General features: G+C 41.4%; 4 protein-coding genes across 10 annotated transcripts in view; 1 reads left to right on the forward strand and 3 right to left on the reverse strand.

Annotated features, from left to right (window-relative positions):
- mest (mesoderm specific transcript) overlaps positions 1-1,394 on the forward strand; it is a 32,296-nt gene extending 30,902 nt beyond the window's left edge. For 2 of the 3 annotated variants that reach the window (XM_020092351.2, XM_020092353.2), the window contains exon 13: positions 1,276-1,394. The gene's annotated coding sequence lies outside the window, so the exon portion shown is untranslated. The other variant, XM_020092352.2, reaches the window with a different exon arrangement.
- copg2 (COPI coat complex subunit gamma 2) lies at positions 1,105-7,967 on the reverse strand. The gene is made up of 24 exons (XM_020092350.2): positions 7,783-7,967; positions 7,181-7,233; positions 6,996-7,076; positions 6,835-6,906; positions 6,650-6,729; positions 6,297-6,372; positions 6,068-6,160; positions 5,860-5,946; positions 5,578-5,735; positions 5,324-5,457; positions 5,153-5,220; positions 4,809-4,997; positions 4,433-4,528; positions 3,950-4,193; positions 3,749-3,824; positions 3,417-3,520; positions 3,196-3,321; positions 3,045-3,113; positions 2,749-2,930; positions 2,516-2,645; positions 2,226-2,323; positions 1,991-2,129; positions 1,659-1,757; positions 1,105-1,461 (listed from the first exon to the last, which is right to left on the reverse strand). Exons 1-24 carry the CDS (start codon positions 7,817-7,819, stop codon positions 1,331-1,333), a joined length of 2,622 nt encoding a protein of 873 aa, XP_019947909.1. The 5' UTR covers positions 7,820-7,967; the 3' UTR covers positions 1,105-1,330.
- Positions 7,968-9,055: 1,088 nt separating this feature from the next.
- On the reverse strand, positions 9,056-11,014 carry ucn3l (urocortin 3, like). The gene is made up of 2 exons (XM_020078116.2): positions 10,800-11,014; positions 9,056-10,518 (listed from the first exon to the last, which is right to left on the reverse strand). Exons 1-2 carry the CDS (start codon positions 11,012-11,014, stop codon positions 10,053-10,055), a joined length of 681 nt encoding a protein of 226 aa, XP_019933675.2. The 3' UTR covers positions 9,056-10,052.
- A 2,613-nt stretch (positions 11,015-13,627) lies between these two features.
- col7a1l (collagen type VII alpha 1-like) overlaps positions 13,628-22,181 on the reverse strand; it is a 52,947-nt gene continuing 44,393 nt past the window's right edge. For all 5 annotated transcript variants that reach the window (XM_069519820.1, XM_069519817.1, XM_069519819.1 and 2 more), the window contains 24 exons: positions 21,915-22,040; positions 21,762-21,833; positions 21,576-21,611; positions 21,354-21,413; positions 21,109-21,153; positions 20,966-21,001; positions 19,992-20,027; positions 19,799-19,855; positions 19,368-19,439; positions 19,130-19,201; positions 19,006-19,041; positions 18,831-18,911; positions 18,684-18,737; positions 18,547-18,600; positions 18,402-18,464; positions 18,240-18,302; positions 18,026-18,142; positions 16,813-16,890; positions 16,668-16,721; positions 16,496-16,544; positions 15,936-16,145; positions 14,501-14,572; positions 13,897-14,082; positions 13,628-13,819 (listed from right to left, as the gene is read on the reverse strand). In XM_069519820.1, coding sequence (XP_069375921.1) covers positions 13,800-13,819; positions 13,897-14,082; positions 14,501-14,572; positions 15,936-16,145; positions 16,496-16,544; positions 16,668-16,721; positions 16,813-16,890; positions 18,026-18,142; positions 18,240-18,302; positions 18,402-18,464; positions 18,547-18,600; positions 18,684-18,737; positions 18,831-18,911; positions 19,006-19,041; positions 19,130-19,201; positions 19,368-19,439; positions 19,799-19,855; positions 19,992-20,027; positions 20,966-21,001; positions 21,109-21,153; positions 21,354-21,413; positions 21,576-21,611; positions 21,762-21,833; positions 21,915-22,040 — 1,749 coding nt within the window. In that variant the 3' untranslated portion in view covers positions 13,628-13,799. The remainder of the gene's footprint in view (positions 13,820-13,896; positions 14,083-14,500; positions 14,573-15,935; positions 16,146-16,495; positions 16,545-16,667; positions 16,722-16,812; positions 16,891-18,025; positions 18,143-18,239; positions 18,303-18,401; positions 18,465-18,546; positions 18,601-18,683; positions 18,738-18,830; positions 18,912-19,005; positions 19,042-19,129; positions 19,202-19,367; positions 19,440-19,798; positions 19,856-19,991; positions 20,028-20,965; positions 21,002-21,108; positions 21,154-21,353; positions 21,414-21,575; positions 21,612-21,761; positions 21,834-21,914; positions 22,041-22,181) is intronic.

A 22,181-nucleotide genomic window follows, 5' to 3' on the forward strand; every position in this document is an offset into this window, starting at 1 on the left:
ATACTATACTATGTCGTTTTTTTGGAGATTTAGAAAGTCATACTATACTATGTCGTTTTTTCAAGATTTTAGAAAGTCATACTATACTATGTCGTTTTTTGGAGATTTTAGAAAGTCATACTATACTATGTCGTTTTTTGGAGATTTTGGAAGCCATACTATACTATGTCGAGTTTTGAGATTTAGAAAGTCATACTATACTATGTCGAGTTTTGAGATTTAGAAAGTCATACTATACTATGTCGTTTTTTGGACATTTAGAAAGTCATACTATACTATGTCGTTTTTTCGAGATTTTGGACTCTATACTATACTATGTCGTTTTTTGGAGATTTAGAAAGTCATGCTATACTATGTCGTTTTTTGGAGATTTTAGAAAGTCATACTATACTATGTCGTTTTTTGGAGATTTTAGAAAGTCATACTATACTATGTCGTTTTTTCGAGATTTTGGACTCTATGCTATACTATGTCGAGTTTTGAGATTTAGAAAGTCATACTATACTATGTCGAGTTTTGAGATTTTGGAAGTCATACTATACTATGTCGAGTTTTGAGATTTAGAAAGTCATACTATACTATGTCGTTTTTTGGAGATTTTAGAAAGTCATACTATACTATGTCGTTTTTTGGAGATTTTAGAAAGTTATACTATACTTTGTCGTTTTTTTGAGATTTTAGAAAGTTATACTATACTATGTCGTTTTTTCGAGATTTTAGAAAGTCATACTATACTATGTCGTTTTTTCAAGATTTTGGACATCGTACTGAACTATGTCCTTTTTCTAATGATTTCGGACATCATACTAAACTATGTCCTTTTTCTTTTGATTTTGGACGTCATACTAAACTATGTCGTTTTTTCATGATTTCGGACGCTGTAATGACATTAATTATCTTCCTGTGAAATAATTAACTCGTTATGATGAGAAAACAACGGTTCGAACAGGTTAATTAACTAACAGTAAAATTATTTCTTGTAGTCTCGAGATAATTAAATTATAACCAGGTAGCCTGTGTCAGGCTTTGATTGAAAAAAATATGATGTGATAATCAAGCACATCTGACATTTGCAACAGTTACAGTTAAATGACAGTAAAGTAATGTTTGTTTTTACCTTTATTGAAGATTTGACAGATCCAGGAGCAGCAGACAGTATAAAGTCAAGAAGAGGAAACACCTAAGTCTACGTGCTAGAATTAATAAAACAATGATATTTTTCTGGTTGGATGCTGTAGGCGTAGTAATTACAACAATATATATATTTCGTTTTAGAGCGGTTTGCCGTGCAGACATGACATTATGGTAGCGGTTGGCACAAAGCTACGCTTCAGCCCACGGAGGCCAGGATGATATCGACGACCGTCTCTTCTCCGCTGCGAACTGTCACCTGCATGGTGACGCCATCGGCCAGAGCGAGGCGGGCACGAACCAGCACATCATGACCTCCACGGAACACACCTGGGAGGAGGAGGTGCCAGTAAAACAGATGTTGACCGATTAAATCACATCTGTCAGAGCCTTAATTTAACAACAGGAATCGACTACATTATAAAGACGGATTCTATACGTTACATGAGAGACAACATCTTATATATATTCTTTTTCATTCCAAGCAATTTGTCTGAAAAAGTCTTGGAACAAAGAGCAACACTCACCAGCCAGAAAGAGGACGTGTGAATTCTTGTTTTCGGGAACTTTGTCCGAGCGCTCACACGGCTGCATTCCCAGGAAGCTGACGATGTTACCCACTGCCTCTGTACATGAAAACCAATAACATAACACCAAGTGTCAGTCAATGCACAAGTCAAAAATGATATGGAAGCAGTTATTCAGGAAAATACATCCAAAAAGTAATGTAGATTTATGTCGATAATTCAATACAACTTAAAGAGAAAACTTTCTATTTGACTCTTGTATCTATTTGAAATAAACTTGTATACTTGAAGTGAAAATTGGTTTCAGCCTAAATCTTTTGACTTCTTCGTACCGTCTAGAGTTCGTACAGACGCGAGGGCAAAGGTCTCCTCCTTTTCAAATTCGTCTCCCACTTCTTCCCACGCCGCTCCAAAGTTTGGTTTCAAAACCTTCTGGATGTGATCTGCGACGGTCACCTCCAGATCCTCCAGCTGAAGAAGAAACACAAGAGAAGTCAGTAACACCCGCAAATAAAAAATAACATTGTTTACATTGATGAAGATACACAGCTCAGTGTGATCACGTACCACGTATTCATCGTCATAACCGTCGTCGTCAGGCTCTCCTGTGTTGGGGTCGCAGTCTCTGACGAGGTACTTCATAGTGCAGCTGAATGTGCAAGACACTAAGGACGGACAGGACAAGACAACCTTTTCTCAAATCAGCTCTTCCTCATATTGTTCAGAAACATTTATATTTAAACTTGAACATAATCACATTTGACCGTTTTTTTTCCATCCTTTAGCTGCTGTATAACGTCTTAATCTTAAAGTCATGAGTTTCTTAAGCCTGCCCCTTTAAATCTCAGTGTTCCTACCAGCTGTGGGGTCGTCATCGGGCAGGCGGACCAGCGTGTAGGAGGAACCGGGCTGACTGTAGGGGAGATTGGCGGCGGGGATGTAGTGTATCACCTCGTAGGATTCTGACGGCTCCATCTGCACAAGGACCTGACCGAAGAAACCACACATTCACAACTTTAAAATCCAGACACACCAATACTAAAAGTAAATTGTGAGGATACATTCAACCAAATCCTCAGAGCACTGGTACCTTCTGCAAGAGCTGGTCATTCAGAGTGTTTGTGCAGTCGAACTGGAACACCATGTGTCTGGCGAAGGTGTGTTTGATGCAGCGCACCACGTATTCTGTCTCAGCCTCCGTCAGCTGCACCGGCTCTGAAGACTTGAAAAGCGGGCCGAGACCCTGGAACTCCGAGATGGACGCCAGTTGCTCTGTGAGGTGGACGAAGAAGCAGAGACAAATTAAAATTAAAGGTTAATAATTAATGTGTAACTAATGTGTACGTCTTGAATTTCATGAAGGACAGGTGGCGGGTACAATCGTACCCTGGTAAATGTCCTGCCGTGATGGGGCCAACTTGTCTGGCAGTTTGCTGGTTGCGATGGGGGCGATGTCTGGGAAGAAATAATCAACTTTTTACAAACTATTCTGGCAATAATATTAAAGTACATCAATCAAGAGAACCCTTTGTTGTACCTGTCTTCTGTTCTGTGATTGGAGTGGTGGCCAGGGGGACGGTCTTCATGTCGAACGGTTTCTCTGAGGGCTCTAAGGTGTACTGGTGGAGGGACTTCTCCAGGCCGGGGATGGAAACAGACAAACCTGAGACAAACAGAAAGAAGAGGACACAGTAAGGCTCAACATGTCCATCCAGGACTGATCAACACAGAGGAAAGTAGTGTGTGTGTGTGTATTACCGTTGAAGATGTAGGCAGCATTCAGAGCCTTCTGCTTCTGCTGGAGCACGTTCATGTAGAAAGTAGCTCTGTCACGCACCTCATCATCACTGTCCATCATGCACCTGGAAGAACATACAGACGTTAAAGTCGTCACATATTCACCAGCAATGCATGATACATTTTAACCACTTTATTAAAATCCACTAATTTAGGACAATTAATGAGTGAAAAATAATTTCTCGAGTCCCTCCAGGTACATTTTTAGCCAGTTCTTCTCCAAATGAAAAGTGCAGGAAACACAGTCACAAATGGATAAAGGCAACAAAAGCAGATAAGTGTAAATGAAGTACCTCTGCATCAGAACCAGGACACTTGGCAGCAGATCGTCATTCTGAGCTCCAAATTTAGCCAAAGCACTGACGGCAGCTGAGAGTGGAGAAAGAACCCAAAATATTTTTCAGCTCGTTTCAAAATGTCTCGAAGAACATCATTAGTAAACAGGCTGAAGTATCTGTCTGTGGATGTTAAAAGATAAGTCCCTGGAGTCTCACCTGCACGAACGGCCTCGCTCTCCAGCACCACCCGGTTGAAGATGAAGCGGATGTACTTGGAGGGCTGTGGCGTGCGCGGGCCCTCTTTGCCCAGCAGGTGCAGGATCTTGGTGGCCAGCACCGTGTGCTCGCAGTCCTCGATGAACTCGCACAGGTGGGCCAGGCCCGTCTCTTTGCTCTCTGGGTTCTCCTCAATGATGCTGATGATGCAATCCACGATGGCACGCTTGTAATCAAACCCGCCCTGCAGGGAGAGGAGGGGGGGGTCACTGGGGGTCCTGTGCTCCACTTAGAAGAGAAACACGACTGCAAAATACACTGTGTACCTAATGTAAATAATAGTAATCACAATACTTGAGCTGTATCCATCCACACATCTGTATGTAGGACATTTTATTTACCCATCTTTGGATGGACATTCATTTTTTGTAAAGGTGATGAAATCAGCTCTCTGTGTCTGTGCTCGGTTAAATCTCCACTTACATCATCTCTGAGCATGTTGGACAGGAAGTTCATCATGACGCTGTGCTTCCTGGGATACTTCTGACACAGTGCGCTGATGGCCTGCACCACCACCACCTGGAGTAAACAGGTATCAGCGACAGGTTGAGGATGACAAACAAAAAATAACAGGATTTAAAACCGGGTACAAACTAAGCCATGAAATTAATATGAGAAATTAATCTTTCACGGCCACAGACGCTGAAATCCTGAGGAATAAAAATAGATCATCCTGACACATTTGATATCCAAGTTGAGGACATTTCGGCAGGTATCATCTTTTTATTCATTACAGAAACATAATGGTTTTGTTATCAAATACACAAGAAACAAGAATTTGAAGAGAAAGATTTCTGACCTTGAACTCGTCAGAGATCTCAGAAACAAACGAGGAGATCTGCTTCATGAGTCGGTCCACGCTGCTCTCACTGCCCGTCTTCAGCAGAGTGGTGATGGCCAGCGTGGCGATGCTTCGGTTCGAGTCAGTGATCAGATTCTCCAGGTCCAGATTACATGCTGTGACGGCGGAGGGATGCTTCATCGCCACCTTGTGGACACAAAGAAAATTTCAATACAGGGCTTGAATAACAACAAAACATTTAACTTTCAAAGAATAAACTTGAGCTGTGAAGAACTTGTATGTGATATTATTTAAATTTAAATTAAATGTGTAATTCTGAGTGACAGAGACTAAAGCTGTACCTTGTTGAGGGTCCTGACTGCAGCATATCTCAAAGCAGCTTTAGGAGAACTGCAGAAGAGCTGCAGCACTGCAGGGTCACACACACTTATATTCATTAGCATGTAATATAAATAGTCACTTTACAACATCACTGTACAAAGAGAGTGAATAGATGTGAGTGACTGACTGACCTGACACAGCAGGGGCCAGCTCTCTGGCAGTGCAGTTGGGCATATGGACGATGGCAGAAGCAGCCTCATACACCACCATCTCATTCTTGTTCCTCAGGCAGCCCTCAATGAAGTCAAACAGGGGGCTGTCGTGACTGTAAAGATACATTTAAATACCATGAATAAGATAGTACTGGGGAATCAGCTGCTCTACTTGAGTACCAAGGACCCTGTGCATCTCTACTGATGTGTCATATGACAACACATCCACTCACCCTCCCTCGGTCTCGTCCAGCAGTTTGCTGGCGATACGGATGAGCATGCAGTACGCAAACGGAGACTTGAGACCAGACTTGGTGAACTTGTTGAGCATCTTGGTGACAGCAAGTCGGTCGTTCTTCCTGAGATGGTACAACAGGCCCAGGGCGTGGTACTGGAGGAGAGGACAAACAACCACAGCTAAATTAATGTGTTTGTTTAATCCCAACCAATGATGCTCTACATTTATAATAACTTTCACAATCAAATTAACTTCATTTGTGTTTGTTTCTACTCACCTGAACCATGATATTGTCACTAGAAGCAGCTTCCTGTGCTTCATTCACCCATCGCTTCACCACATCATAGCTCATCTTCACCATGTGCTGCACACACACAGACAGAGAGTTTAACATAATCACATGGTAAAACAACATTACCAAATCCAGACCTAATTTAAAGAATTTTGTATTTCTCAATTTGAAGTAAAAAGCGATGCTGTCTTACCAGTGAAGACACCAGAGCAGAACTGGACACACTGGGCACCTTGTCAACAATAGCCTGCTTCATGTATCTCTCAATAGCCTGCAGCATGGTGGTCTGTGGGGAAGACAAAAAAAACATGAGGGAAGAGTGCTTTGCTTCTTATTTAAGTGCATTTTCAGATTTCCCAGGGTGTTTTAGTAAGTTATGGTCTAAGAAAAGGAAGCGATGGGGAGAGAGGACAAGGGCTCACATCTGTAATCCTGCAGAGGGCTCTGATAGCAGGTCCTCTGTATACATCCTCCTTCCCAGTCATGTCCTTGGTCAGGCTGAAAAATCAAACAAGACAAAAAAACTGTGACCCCCAAAAGAAAGGTGGACGTATAACAACACTTACAAACACTTTCTCTCCGTGGTAATAACTTAAATAGCGAATCACACCTTTTCTACTTTCCAGATTTCTAAACAACATGACATAAATCAGATTTTTCTGCATCCAGATCTGTAACTTCAAGTATCCTAGTGGTACTGGATTGTACTTTCTCATGTCCTGTGTGAGACATCACATCTATGTCTAATACTTGAAGCCGTGATCATGGTACAAACCTGCTGGTCACAATGATGACATCCTCAGAGATGTTGGCCATCTCTTTGATCGTGAGGTAGCACATCCTCCTCAGGGTTTGCTATGAGGGAAAGACAGCATAAACTTTCAATACAGCATTTCTATATTAACAAAACTGAATAATTAAAAACAGATATATCTTAATTATATCTTAATTATATCTTACATCATTGGACTGAAATAGCCTGGTCATGGCAAAGAAGGCCTCAGTAGCCTCTGTGGTCCCGAAGTGCTCACCCTGAGTGAACGAAGAGAAGTAAACAGAGTGAGAGAGTGTTCGGATGTCAATGAAAAGCTCCTTAACTATTTTCCATTCAGATGCTTTACCTGGTTGAGGAGGTAGATGATCTTGGTGAGAATGTGGAGGCATCTTCTTGGGTTGATGGGAGTCTCGTTGAAAATACGTGCCTGTGAACGACAAGGGACTGATTTAATTTAAGAGCAGAGATTAAGATATTTCAACTTGTATTTGTGCAAATCGTGTTTGAAGGAAAACCAGGTGCAGACTTTACCTCCTGCAGCACAGCGCTCTTCTCCAGATGTTGGAAAGGGTTGGACCCACTTCCTACAAGTCAAAACAACACGGGCAGTGATATTAACCTTTAAATTGTTATTGCATTGAACTTCACACACGGCACACATGGAGGACGCAGAGGTGGCGTGTGCTAATGCTACACATGCATGTTAATTCAACACACATATAATAGTGAGGTCACATCATTCATTTAAATCATCAGGTTATAGGTTAAGCTCATGTCACAGCGGACAAGTCAAGTAACGACCAGACATCACAACATCCAGCTGACACTGCCCTGCTCGCACTGCTAGTACAGTTAGCCAATGCTAAACATTAACAGCTAAACCCGACGGGAGGAGTCGATGTCTCCGGTTGAACTGCAGCTGCTCCTCGGCTCAAAGCTGCTTCAAACCATCTGCTGCTGAATGTGAATCAATCAGAAAGTCACTGATACACTGAGCTTCATCTTTCCTTCCAGCTGCTTTAGCTCGTTAGCTGACTGGCTAGCACCGCGTTAGCTTCCACAGCGACCGGGTTTTTAATTCTCCCTGCGCCGTCGCTTCCTGAAGTTAAACGCCGATGATTTGAAAATCTCACCGGACTCCTCGTCCTTCTTGTCGAACTTCTTGATCATCGCGTCGCAGTGAACGTGTCGCTCTCAGCCTCGGTGAAGAGAGAAGCTACTTCCACGTAGCCGAAGAGAAAACTCACTTCCTGGTAGTGAGAGCTCACTTCCTGTTAGAACGTCCACGTCGACGGAAACTACGTCACAACCGTTCTGTACCGGAACCAGCAGAGGGCGCTGCAGTAACACAAGTATATTATATTATATTATATTATATTATATTATATTATATTATATTATATTATATTATATTATATTATATTATATTGTATTATATTATATTATATATTTAGATAGATATTGATGTTGCCTCTCATATAATACATCCATGATAGTAGCCTACGTCTTTTAATGGGATTGATTACAATTTGTAAAATCCATTGAAAATGTTTGTTTACGTTGAGAGTGTCCTTAGTTAAACTAATCTAAAAGTGTACACATTTTAAATTAAGACTATATTATAGGTTATATTATATTATTATATTATTACATGCTATTCCAGACCCAAGGATTAAAATGACCCACTTCCTGTACATCTAAGGAACAATTAGACACATTATAGTTTCATTCTTATCATTATCTTATTCTTATCAGAAAGCTGTGATACATCCCTGCTGCATGTTTGCCATGTCTCACTTAATATATGAAAGTATAATCTGATATATGACAGGACATAAAAATACAGCAGCAGTTGTGAAGCCACCTTTTTGTGAGTTTAGGTTTTTACAGTGTTTCGGTGTCTCTCGAAAAAACTTGAGCCCTTCAGCCTCTGATTGTTTGAGAAGCTGGAGGAGCTGCCCACTTTGACTGGGAGCAACATTTGGGGGATGAATAATTAAAATGCACTGACTGAACTTTTATGAGGGGCTTCACCTGTGGATCTGATGTGTTGTTATCACAAATGACCACAAGAGGGAGACATTGCTCTGTTTTGTCTGAGGTAGAACTCTTTCACCCCTAAACTGCCAAAACCAGATTTTATAAGGTTTATACAGATTCAAATTAAAACGTGGGTCACTTAATGTTCTCTTCAACATAAATACACAGTGTGATCAACATTTGGATCCATTAAATCTGATTCTAAAGAAACGTGATCAAGGGGTAAACCATGCAGGTGCCAAACAAACTGTTATATATTCATATATAATATATGTATGATAAGATAATCTCAATCATTCAGGCTCAAGCTTCGTGGACATGTGAGTGGATTTATCATAAAGCTGCATAAAAAAGGGACATTTAATTGGTTCTTTTTCGTTGCTTTATTTGAGGAAAAATAATCCTTTATTTTGAGTTGTATAAAAATAACAGACATCTGATGAACACATACATTCCCATGCATTTGCATTTTTACCGATTCATGATGTGTTGCTTGGTTTGTGTGTTTGTGGAGTCGTTACAGGTCCTCATGTCCTCAACATTCAAGTCAGGAAGGAGGCAGCGAAGAGAAAAACATGTAATCCTCTTAAATGTAATGTTATGATTATGCAACACTGGTCATTAGCAAAAGAAATAAAAGTTGATGATAACTTTGTTCTTGTGGTTAAGTCCGAGATTAAAAATTCCATGACTCAGGGGTAAACTAAACCTATTAAGTATTCGTTCTACTGAAAAATAAAATCCGAGGGATATTCTGTACTGCTAAAACAACAATAATAATATTAATAATACAAATATGAAATCCTCTTTGCAAACTTGAAAGCAGTTTGAGAGAATCTGACTTGTTTCCAATCTGAACGTCTTTAATCTTTTCTCAATCATCTTCATACGAATTTGACCTCGAGGCTCCAGATCTGATTCTGTCTGAACTCAAGATGCTGAAACAGGAAACAAGAAGAAGAAGCAAACATTACGAAAATTTAGTTGAGTATAAATAAGTTTAAGTTCCAATTTATGAGTTTGAATCTTAATCACTATCAAACTTCCAGTCACAGAGTTTCATCTGTTCACATCCTTTATTGCCCCTATTATTATTATTAATTTTATTATTATTATAATTATAATTATTATTTGTATTATTATGACAGCAACAGAAAAGGAGGATGAAAACCTTGGATCTATAAAGGACCTCTCAGTAATCGCGACATTAGAAATACTTATTTTAACTGGAATCAAATCTACCACTGCCTCGCAGAATCAAACCAACACAACTACTTTAAAAAGTGAACGAGAAGTAATCGATTACAGCAGAGTAACGAGGCCCACGCTGGTCGTGTTAAAATCAAACTTGTGTCTTTCACGGTCACTTTCTTCGTCCTATCTGCGCCAGGAGACGCGCGTTCTCGGCCGCCTTGGCGCGCAGGTTCTTGGCCTTGGCCACGTCGAACAGGACGTTCATGATGTTGGTGGGGACATCCAGGGACAGGGTCAGTCTGCTCCTGCGGTCCCCTTTGCTGCTGTTGCGGAGCATCTGCCCCCGGAGCTTGGTCCTGCTCATGAAGCGGTAGTTTGCGGGACTCGAGGTCCTCTTCCCGCGGCTGGACTCGGCAGAGGAGGAGGAGGAGGAGGAGGAGGAGGAGGAGAGATACTCCGCGGACTGCAGCAGGGACCCCCAGTCCTCCACCGGGGAGTAGCCCGGCTCCTCCAGCTGGTTGTCGCACAGGAGGTCGGAGCGGCTGTGGTAGAGGCGCAGGCACAGGCTGGAGGTCGGTGCGCACAGGACCGAGAGCAGCAGCAGGGTCTTCAGAGAGGACAGCATGCTGGCTCCCCTGGGACATGGAGGACAAAACATTCACTGCCTGCATGTAGGCTTTTCTTTTTTATTCTGTTTGAATCTGAAGAATAAGATTTTAAAAAGGTGCATTCACACCGATTTGCAGACACCATCTTTTCATTAAAGTCAATTAAACATGTTCATTGATGCACAAAAGAAGCAGAAAAACTCTTTCTATCATTTCTCCTCAGGACAAACATTTTGTTTTTAGATGATAAAATACCACAATATGATCTAATGAGCTCATAAATGTGTATAAGCAACTTCTCAACTTACCACTCGTGTCCTGAAATAAAGAAAACTGTTGTAGATGATTCCCTGCAAAGAAATGAAAAACCCAAAGAGGCAGAAATCCTCAGGAGTGACGACGACAAATCCTGTGTGTGATCGTGTGTGCGTGTGGTTGTTTGTGTGCGGTTGTGTGTGTGGAGGTCAGCAGTGCGCACAGTCTGGCCGCCGGTGCGTCCTGCTCCTCCATCCCCACCATGCATTCATTTAGTAGCAGCCGAGGAACCGCAGCTCTACGCCAGCACACACGTCATCCCGCTGCTGGTTCACACGGAGGAGAGGTTCCTCCGATTGGCTGAGCTGCGGTGATGAAGAGGAGGGAAAGTTGGTAAATGTGACCTGTTGGCGAGCGTGAGGCATCACACACACACACACACACACACACACACACACACACACACACACAAAGAAAAGTTTGGTTTACTTTTTAGTTTTAAATGCAGGTTTTACTCTTTGTATGTTTTTACAGTAGTTTCCCTAAAGTTAACAATGCACACTAATACATACCAACACTATACACTGACAATACACACTAAGAAGTAACACTACACAGTAACTACACACTAAGAAGTAACACTACACAGTAACTACACACTAAGAAGTAACAGTACACAGTAACTACACACTAAGTAGATATTATATTCGAAGCAGAGTCATGATCCATTGTGAGACTGAGTGGTTCACATTCAGGACCATGGACAGCTCCTTGTATCATTATGAAATATTTGCAGAGTTTAAAGTTTGTTTGAAAGTTTCCACAAACTTTTGATCAATTATATACAAACCTAAAATAAGATGCATTGGTTAGTGGATCAATAAGTTAATTAGTTGGTATTTAGATTAATAATTAATCATCTGTTTACAATCATTTTCTCTAATGTAAAGATTTTATTATTTTTGGATACTTGAGTTAAACTATTTAGATTTTTGAACTAGTTATGAAACAAAGCAAACAATGTTAAGATAAGCTGCATCAGGTAGTTTATCAATGAGTGTAATTAAGAGTCATTTTAAAGCAAAAACAATGGCAAACATTTTCTCAAATATGAGGATTCGGTGCATTTCTTTATCATATATTTCTTTGACAGTGAAGTAAAATTTATTTTTGTTTTCAACAAGTACTTAAACTTGATCTTCAACTGTCGGTGGGTCAAGAAAATAACTTGCAGCGAAACTAATAATGAAAATGTTGGTACTACTTTCTAATATGATGCTCTTTAATACATGTTTACAAGTAGGATGAGTAGATATTTGCTTCACAAATACTTCACTACACACTGATACTACTCACTAGTAACTCATAGAAACATTAAATGTGCAAATGTGGTTACTTGATTTGAACTTTGTGTTTTTAATCAAAATGAATAATTGAGCGTGAGTGCAACACACACACACACACACACACACACACACACACCACCACCACCACCACCCGCAGTGATGCTCCATGTCAGCAAGGAGCAGAGAGCATGGTGGGAGTGAGAGGGCGTTGGGTCCGGGTCTAATGAGCGACTTGATTGTAGGATTAATATAACTGAGTGTTCACAGCTGGAGTAATGACACATTGTGTAATGAGATGTCCTCCCACTCGGCACTTGATCTCAGAGATGGAGTAATAATCGCCCCTCCTCAACCTTGATGGAGAAATCAAAATAATGGGTTGCAGCTTGTGTGAAGGAGTAGTGACCACACCGTAGATTTGATTTTACACTGGTATTGACTCCTACCAGTAGACTGAGGTACTTTCATTTCATACAAAGACGTTTAAACATTTCCTTTAACTTTTACTGTCCCTGCTGCCGTAACGTTTTTACACATTTTGGAATTTGTGTTTTTGTCCCAGCCTTTCCTGTACATTCATTTGTTGGTTTGTTTGTTTGAAAGCAAGACAACAACTATTGGATGGATCATCACAGAACTTGGAAGGATGCATTATGGGTCAGGGAAGAACCCCTTGTATGTGTATTTATATTTAAGTAAAATGAAAACTCTGACCTGCTGGAAACTCGAGAGGAAAAGTCGGCTGATGAACAATATCAGGATTTATCCTCCGGAATATCTTTTCCAAATTTCTGCAAATGAGATGAAAGCTGAAAATACAAGTGTTACTGGTTGAATATTTTATTGCAGCTCTGAGGATTTGATTCACTGTGGACTGTGATCATATCTTGCAGGTCTGTGAGAGCACGTCCCACAGCAGATATGAAGGACACTCATTTAGAAAAGAGAAATCTGTCGCTCTGAGGTCAATGTAAAAAAAATTCTTGAAAGACTGATATTTGTTTGGTGCACAGCCTTTTGAGGAACTAACTTCAGTTTAAGAAAACTGGTGCAGATGCTAAATAACTAAACTGAATGTTGGCACAAGAATTCAGCTTGAACTAAGACAGTGCTGCATTTTTCTCAAAACATCAACCAATAAAAAACTGTTAATCTCAGTCGTGTTGTGTCGCACTGCCAGAGGGAACAAAAAAATAAATAAAAAACTCTAACGTGTGCCGCCCCCACATCAACACCCACGCAGGAATCCCCTGCCACTGCTGCGGCGGTGGTCTGGAAATCAGTCCCTGCGTGATCTCCCTCCCTGGGCCCCCGTCGGCCTCTCGTCTGGCTCCCAGCCTGACCCATAACACCCCCCCACCAAAGGAACATATGTAGCGGTGGAGGAGGCAGCAGGCAGTCGGCTCCACCAGCATCTTATTTTTCACACCACACAGGATGGAGGGCGATTCACAGACACATAAGAAAGGTGACTGAGTGTTATATAAAGAGACAGAGACACTGCAGGAAGACGTGGGCAGGGAAGAGACGAGCACGACAATACAGAAGGATTTTATATATATATATAATTACAACATTTTTCAGCATTCGCATATTTGAATCCATACAACAAATCGAGACACAGCTTTTAAAATCTATAAATAAAAGCAACACAAAAGATTTTACACAGTTATGTACACAATGAGGATATTATCTCGGGCTGCTGGTTCATCTCCAGGGTTCAGTGCCTGTGTAGAGATGAACAGGATGTTATCTTTCAGCATCTACACTGATAAAAGTCACTGCTCCTCCCCGTGTGCTCTACCTGGCCTCTCCTTCCCACACCAGCTCTGACACTCCTGCCTTGTGGAGAACCGGTTTCGGTTGCCCCCACAGCCGCCGTACACAAATGGCCGGCACTCCCCAGAGCGAGGGTGGAAGTACCAGAGCAGAACGTACTCGGAGCACGTCCCCTCTGACATGGGCTCCAGACAGCGGTCAGCTGCCACGGCTGCACGTCAGACGACAAAAAGAAAGTGAGGAATAAAGTCGTAGCTGTTCTTCAAATCAAGATGCTGTAGATTTGTTCAATTTTCCAAAACTTCAGGTGTGGAATAAATAATATTCGCCATCAACTGAGTCCCCGCATGCTTTATTTATTGTCCTCTGTTCTGACGTAAACAAAAGGTTTAATCACCACGCTCTCCGCTGCACTTCAGATCTGTTTCCACACAGGCAGTCAAACATTCATGGATTAAATTTCTGCTCTTATCTTTCTCCCCCACCTTGTGCTCTCAATAATTTCAAGTCATTACTCATAGATGATCCAAAAAAAAATAGGAGACTTGAGACACAGAGCAAGTAAACAAGGGGGAAAGAAGAGAAGAGGAAGAGAGATAAGGAGAAAATGAGTTGTCTTGGCCACTCACCAGCTGTGTTTGCTCCAAATATTCTTCTTTTCTTCCTCTGTCCCCACTCCGCCGCCGCTCCACCAACAGAATCTGAAGCCAGAACCAATGAGAGCGATTAGACGCTGGTACATTCAGTTGTCAAGGAGCAAGAAGAAGCTGGTGACATTCTGACTTATCTCAAATCATAATGAGAGAGAGACAGAGGTGAGGGACAGGGGCAGAGCTGCAGCACTTATTTTATATATATTTTTACTTTGTGTAAATGTACAATCTTAGAGGATTATAATGGGTAACCTTCAAATTGCTTTTCAATTGTTTATTGTTTACTTTTTAACCATTTCCTGTTGAAACCCAAAATATCACATAAGCAGCAAGACGTGTGTCTTTGTTCCACATGAGCTGCTGCGTTTCTTTATTTCAGTTTGATGAAACAAATCATCAAGTGCAAGTGATCGTTCTTTACAAGACACATTTCATTATGAAAAATGTGTAATTATGAAAAGATCAATTCTAGCAGCTCGATCAAAGTAACAAAGCAAAGCCTGAGTGAAGTTAAAAGAATATTTCGTGAAGGGGTTGGGATAACATGTTGGAGCTAATCCAGATAAACAGGTGAATCCAGGTTGTTTTTGTTGAGGACGTTAGCCTCGGCAGAAATGAACAGTGTCAGAGCTTCCTTCTAATACAGGAAATACGAAAGTTAATGTGGAAAGTAAATGCTTCAGCTGAAGGAAACCTGTGATGTCACAAAGTGATGGGGGTAATGGTAAACTGCTCATCTTCATCTTCAACATATTTCTTGTCTCATTTTGAAATAAAGTTAAACTGCAGGTCAGATGTTGGTACAAGTGGCAATTTTGATTCAAATCTCAGTTTAACTCACATTAACGTGTTGATACTGCTCTGTGGCCCACTGTGCTTGTGCACATTCATTCATTTGTACACAGAGTGATTAGTTCTCATCATTTCCGAATAATCACGCTGACTTTGACGACGGGCAATGACGGGCTCACTCTTTGATTAGGTTTCTGGTCACTGAAGCTACAATAACTCAGGACGCACACAGATATTATGTCCCCGAGGCTTTAGTCACTAATGAGCTTTTTATAATATTGTGTTGCTACATGATGACCTTTTGTTTAACATTCTGACTTTCTCAGAAATAGCAGCACTGGAGAAACGGACACAATCTGAGGCCGACGACAATGTTTTTAGCATTTTCAGCATTGACAGTGATAACACAGGGAGGACAAAGAGGGGTGTGATGTGCTGAAGGAAACTGTGGTTTTTATGTAATCAATACTTGAAATCATGGTGAAGACAGAAAAGGCTTCCAGACCTGTGGAACCTTCTCCAATCTTAACTAACACACGAGAAGACATGTCTCCTTCAGAGCTGTTACAAAACCACACCCTAGAAATCGGTGTGTTTGGCCAGGGGCCTGCTAATGTACCAGTGCGGTTTGGTATCATCCCTTCTTCTCCAGGGATCACAGGACTGGCAGGACCTCCATATTCTTCCTCTTCCACTTGATCACCTACTTCTTCTACCTCTCTGTCACGAGAGAGAGATATCACCACATCTCCTGGCTCAGTTTTACTGTCAGTCCCTGACGTGGTTCCGTCTGGATCCACTGACTTTACCATGAACTTGTATTCCAGTCCTGCAAAGAGAAAACCAGGACACACTGACGTGGATGGACACAACATAACAATGCTGATGTTTTATATTTTCTATCTTGTGCATTCAGAGACAAACTTTGCAGCCATTTGTGTTTTGAGACGTTAAACCTTGACCATCAGAATAATAATGATCCTCTGAGGCGTGTGGATTCTTTGGATTCTCGGTGAGGCATCCCACTTAATTGCGGTCTCGTGTTTGTGAATGGCTCCGCTGTTGCTGGCACCATGGTGTGTGTTCCTCTGAGAGAACATAACAGATGGCACAACACACGCGGGTGCCATGCTGCTGCCACAGGAGCGCTACCACAAACAAACCCACACACACACTTACCACACTTCTCTATCACCTCCTGGGTGACTAGCTCCTTCACGTCTTCAGCCTTCACAGAGAAACACAAGATTCAGACATTTCATTCGCTCTGTAATTTATAAGCAATGTTTGTATATGTATAAATATATATGTTGTGTGGGTGTGAGTCTGTGTGTTTGTGTTAAATACGTACTGAGAGTCCAGGACCTCCCTTCTCCCCCTTCACTCCCGTACTCCCAACTATGCCCTGTAAGAAAAAACACAATCACATTTATCTGTGGTCTAAGGTTTGGGGGAGTGTGCAGTTTGTTGAGCGGCGTGATGATGATGCGTCTCACACTCTGTCCTCTTTGTCCTGGTGTCCCCGGTGCGCCCCTCTGACACGGTTTCATTCTTCCTCTTCGGCCTCTGTCCCCCTGTTTGACGAAAACCAGAGCGCACGCAGAATAAACAAACTCTGAGCTTCCAAATCTTTCCATACGCCACTTCTACGTCAGCGACAGAAAGATTCCACAGCAGCTCATCTGATCACGAATGAACGACAGACCAATTAGGCACATCCTTCCATTAGAGGTTCCCAGCCCCTCTCTGTCAACACAGAGTCTAGTAATTGCTGCTGAAAAGAGCTAATTGAGTAAGATATTATTTGAAAGCTGCAGACAGAAATAAACCTGTGTGTGTGTGTGTGTGTGTGTTAATGTAGGACACGTCTCTGCTGCAGTACACAGACCACATGCTGCCACTCAACACTCAGACGTGTTGATGACCGTAATCAGGCTCAGCTCGTCCTTCTGTTCTCCGTGTTCTGTCACACTCTCATTCTTCTTTTCTTTTAAGTCGGACTAATACATAAATGTAATTGCAAGAGACAAGTTTCGAGTGAGAGACGCACTTAATCAGTTTGAACAGATATGTTTCTGTACTGATGCCTGTTCTGCCTCATCTGTGGTGTAAGTGTGTTTTCTCTAAGAACAGATTGATTTCAATATCCTGACACCACCGTATCATTTATGGATGAAAGGTCTGTGGTTGCCAAAAACATCTATCGTGTGGTAATAACTTACTGCATCTCAAGAAAACAAATTATGACTAAATCACGTGTGTGTTTATTTCCTTCCTGCATGATTTCAAGAATATTTAAACATGGTGACTCCTGGAGCCCGACCAATTTATCAACCGGCTACAAAACCAGCCAGTGGGAGTCTTTCATAGATAGTGATCATCTGCTGATATGAAAACTTTGACTTACTATTTCACTGTTATAACAATACAGAAAATATGTGTATTACTCTTTAAAGTTTGTGTTAAAAAATATTTTCTTAGCTCTATATATTTGGTTTTACTTTTTCTCTTAATTTAAAATACATTTTATGGTTGAACTGTAAAATATTAAACCTAAATTGTCATTAGAATATCAGTATCCCAAATCTGTTACTTTCCAATATATGCATCGGCCACCAAACAGTGTCTTCACAAAAATGTATGATCACTGAAGCATAAAAACATCAGTCAATATATCCCAATACTTTAAAGTTAGTAAGTATACTGTACCTTAGGCCCATTGCCCCCCCGAGGACCTGGGGTCCCTGGTGGCCCCTCATCTCCGTCCCTGCCCGGACTCCCTGCTGAGCCCTTAAAACCTGGGAAGCCTGAGAACCCTGATACACCCTGAATTCAACAAGAAGAGGAAAAACACCAAGGTTCATTTGAACAGTGGAAGATACAAACACATAGAACTCAGTGATATTGCTGTTAGTTTACTGACCCTTTCCCCTTTCACTCCTGGCTCACCATCAGTGCCACTGGTTCCCCCTTCTCCTTTGTCGCCCTAAAGTTTCCCATGATGGAAACCACACATAAAAAAATAAAAATAACAACACTGAACTTGTCGGGGGAGGAGAGAGAGAGAAGTACGTGCACACTTCACCTTGCGACCTGTGAGTCCATTAAGTCCAGGCATACCGGGGGCGCCAGGTAACCCCATTTCTCCCTGTTTTGCCAAGACACCATGTTCACATACATCATACACATAAATCTTCTTTGGTGTGATCAGATCTAAATTAGGTTCTAACCTTCTCTCCATCCAGGCCTGGATTCCCGATGCGTCCAGGTAATCCTCTGAAACCCTGGATAAGCAGGTGACACGGCAGAAAGTGATCAAATAAACAACATCCAACTCGATCAACTGTGACAAATCATAACATCTCACCTTCTCTCCTTTCTCCCCTTTGTCTCCTGGTAATCCTGCTTCCCCGGAATCACCCTGTAGAAACAATCAAATCCCAGACGAAATTTTAAAAAGAGGTTTTGAAAATGAAAAGGATCTTGTTTGCTTGAATCATTTTCTTCTGTGTACCTGATCACCCTTTTGACCTTGCAGTCCTACATCTCCTTTGTCCCCTTTGGCCCCATCACCTCCGTGATCTCCATTGCGACCCTGTCATCCAAAAATACGACTGCATGTGATTCCTTGAATTTAATGCTGTAACTTTTGCATCCAAAATGTTGTATTTTAAAAAAGACAGATTTACCATCACTCCGTTGAGTCCTGGCTCTCCTGGATCTCCCTGTAAGAGAAGGTGTTGTATTTCAAGTTCAATAATATAAAGCATTGGAAACTGCAGTGTCAATATATTCCAATGACATATCACTAACCTTCTGGCCCACAGGTCCTCGTGCTCCGAACCTTCCCAATGCCCCCTTAGTGCCTGCGTCACCCTTCAAGCCCTTGTAAAAACAATTTAAAATTCATTCCATTATAATGATGTATTACAGCTGATGATTATCTGACAAAGACATAATCATGGCAGGTATTAGTGACACTGAGCCTCTATCGCATCGTGTCCGAGCTCTAAATGTCTCGTAAGGATTCATCTTCTTCAGGTTTTATTACCTTGAATCCAGGAGGGCCGTCCTCGCCCTTTTCTCCTTTGTCACCATCAAAACCTGGTGGACCTCGTTCCCCCTGAAACGACACAACTACTCAGCTCCTCGTCTGTGTTTTTAGATTATTGCTTTGTGTGTGTTGGGGATATGTTTGGATTTGTACCTCAGCTACAGAGGTTATGTTTTCCACGCCCTGTCCGTTTGTAAGCAAGATTACACTCAAACCCAATTCCATGAAACTTGTTTGAAAGGCGCATTATAGGTCAACAAAGAACATATTTCATTTTAGAGTGGATCTGGATTGCGGAGCAGATCCAGGAATTGTTTTGAAAATGTTTACAATTTTCCCGTAGAGCAATTCATGGATCTTTCTTCCAATGAGTGTGTATTTTATTTATTTGTATTTTGTATTTAAATATAAACTTCTAGTCATCTCACCGGATTTCCTTTGACTCCCTTAAATCCTCGAGGTCCTTGGATTTGAAGCACACTCCCCTGTAGGAAGGAAATGAAGAGTGAAATCCTGCAAACAAAAATAAACTACAACAAATAATAAAGTAATTATTGCAGATTCACATGAAATTCGTACTTGTAGAGTTGCAAAGACCAAAAAACTACTAAATCCCCATACCCTCTCTCCTCTGATTCCAGGTAGCCCACGATCTCCCTGAAAAGAAAAACAAATCTTAAAATGATTTTCCGCACGTGATTATTTCAACACAGATTACTTCATATCTCGTGTTGCCATGTCGATGCCCAAGGAAAATTGTTTTCCCCTCGAGGCATTTTATTATATCCTTTCAATTACAATATAATCTAGTTGAATATGATCCGCCATTGATAAAATGGAATGAAAGGTTGATTTGACAGGAAGGAGTGTGATGAATAAATCTCAGCTGTGACACTTCAGTTGAGACGGAAACAAACGCACATGAAGCCGGACCTGACTGACAACTGACATCGCTCCTATCAACACAGTCGGGACCTGGCGGCTCTGAAAAATGAATGAGAAACTGCTATCTCGGAAATGAAAGGCGTCTGCAAGAGCATCTAGACAGTCAAATGCCAGCATTGGCCTCTTCTCTCGAACCTCGTGACTCACTGTTGACGCAAACAACGGTAAATGATGTGTACTTGAGATTGTGAACATGCAGGCAGATAAAGCCAGCATCTCAGAAATAGCAGCACTTTCATGCTACTTTGTGCTCTGTGGTTTTACAGAAAGCTGAGAAGAACATCCAGTATCTAGGTTGAACATACTTGGTGATGAAACGTGTCAGAAAGGTTAAAAGTAAGCATAAGACCTTTTTTTACATTATAACACACTTAAGTCTGATGTGGGCACAGATGATGTGAGTCTTCTCTCCTTCCTGCACTGCCTGGTGGTGGAAATATTTCAGGTCCCTTGGATAAAAAAAGGCTAAATATTCTTTAAACAAACACGACTGCTGATCAGAAGCAACATGTTCTTAAATAAAATTGTCATGATGGTGACATCAACTTATATCAATTCCTGAAGAGGTTCCTGCATCTCGGTTTATCAGACTACATGTAGTAGGTGTTTCATCCTTTATGTCAGGTTTAAAATGTTCAATATAACTTCACCTTCTCTCCTTTGTTGCCTCGTAATCCTTTTGAACCCTTGTAGGAAAAAAAGTGAAAGAATAAATTATTTGTTCTCATGTTGTACTCAAGTGAATGAGCTTAAATGAAATGTTGTACTCATTTCTATGGGTTTGACTTGTTACCATATGTCCAGGCGATCCTTTAACACCCAGAGGACCCATTTCACCCTGAGAGAAAAGACATACTTTGAGTTTTTTTACACAGTCCACCAACATCACTGATGTGTTTGAAGAGGTTGAACAGCAACTTCATTAATACAGATCATATTGTGTAAATCTGGGGACTAAAAATATGAACTGTAACACTAACTATTTCTGTTAAATCTGAAATAAACTTAAGTTGTCTGACAATTGTGATCTCAGCTCACCCTTCTGCCTGGAACACCGGTCACACCCCTGGCACCTGGTTCTCCTGGAATACTGTCACCCTGATGAGAGACGCAATAAAGAATTAATAAAGTCACGATAAACATCAATGAAAGTAGCACAATGTCACTTATAAATAGAAAACTAAATTCTTATATTGAATTATTGGATGAAACGCAATAAAAGCAGATGCCACTCAAATATCATACATGCAGTATTTGTACCTTTTCTCCTTTTACTCCAGGTACACCAAGTGGACCCTTCATGACAGAAAGTGGTAGAAATAAATATCATTAAGTGCAATTTCCAGCTGGTAATCAGATGTGAAAAAGAACCCTAATTCCAACATATCACAAATGGAAAAGCAAAATCAGACGCTGCACGTGCAAAGATCACTTGTGTTTTCTCACATGAGATCCAGTTGGTCCTCGAGGTCCAGGAGCTCCAGGTGATCCGTTCTTCCCCCTTTTACCTCGTTCACCCTGCATCAGCACAAAAGATGTCTTACTCCTCTTTTAAACCCAGTGACACAACGTTAGAGCTAAACTTGTAAGATGACGCACCTCTCTGCCCGGCTCCCCTGGGTCCCCTGGGGGACCCCTATGGCCCGGGGAACCTTGGATGCCTGCGTTACCACGGATACCCTGGATGCCCTGAGCACCCGGAGGCCCTGGCTCACCTGGTTCACCCTGAGGTAAGACAGAGGAAAACAGAAAGAAAGAAAGAGAGAGAGGAAAACACTCAGTTAAAGGTCACTTGTTTTGTGTCATGTCATGGTTCAGCTCTTCTATTACTCTTGAATAATTGCTTTGGAGTAAAGTCTGTTTCCC

This window comes from Paralichthys olivaceus, chromosome 23 (genome assembly GCF_024713975.1).
Source record: "Paralichthys olivaceus isolate ysfri-2021 chromosome 23, ASM2471397v2, whole genome shotgun sequence".
Taxonomy (NCBI): domain Eukaryota; kingdom Metazoa; phylum Chordata; class Actinopteri; order Pleuronectiformes; family Paralichthyidae; genus Paralichthys; species Paralichthys olivaceus.

Bases quoted from the DNA above. Each gene is read 5' to 3' on its own strand.
- copg2 (XM_020092350.2), bottom strand. From the start codon at position 7,819: ATGATCAAGAAGTTCGACAAGAAGGACGAGGAGTCCG. The intron at 2,646-2,748 runs GTACCAGTGCTC...TTCTTCGGTCAG, and splicing joins ATGACCAGCTCTTGCAGAAG to GTCCTTGTGCAGATGGAGCC. The intron at 2,130-2,225 runs GTACGTGATCAC...TTTCTTCTTCAG, and splicing joins GTTATGACGATGAATACGTG to CTGGAGGATCTGGAGGTGAC.
- ucn3l (XM_020078116.2), bottom strand. From the start codon at position 11,014: ATGCATGGTGGGGATGGAGGAGCAGGACGCACCGGCGGCCAGACTGTG. The intron at 10,519-10,799 runs GTAAGTTGAGAA...TCCATGTCCCAG, and splicing joins TTTATTTCAGGACACGAGTG to GGGAGCCAGCATGCTGTCCT.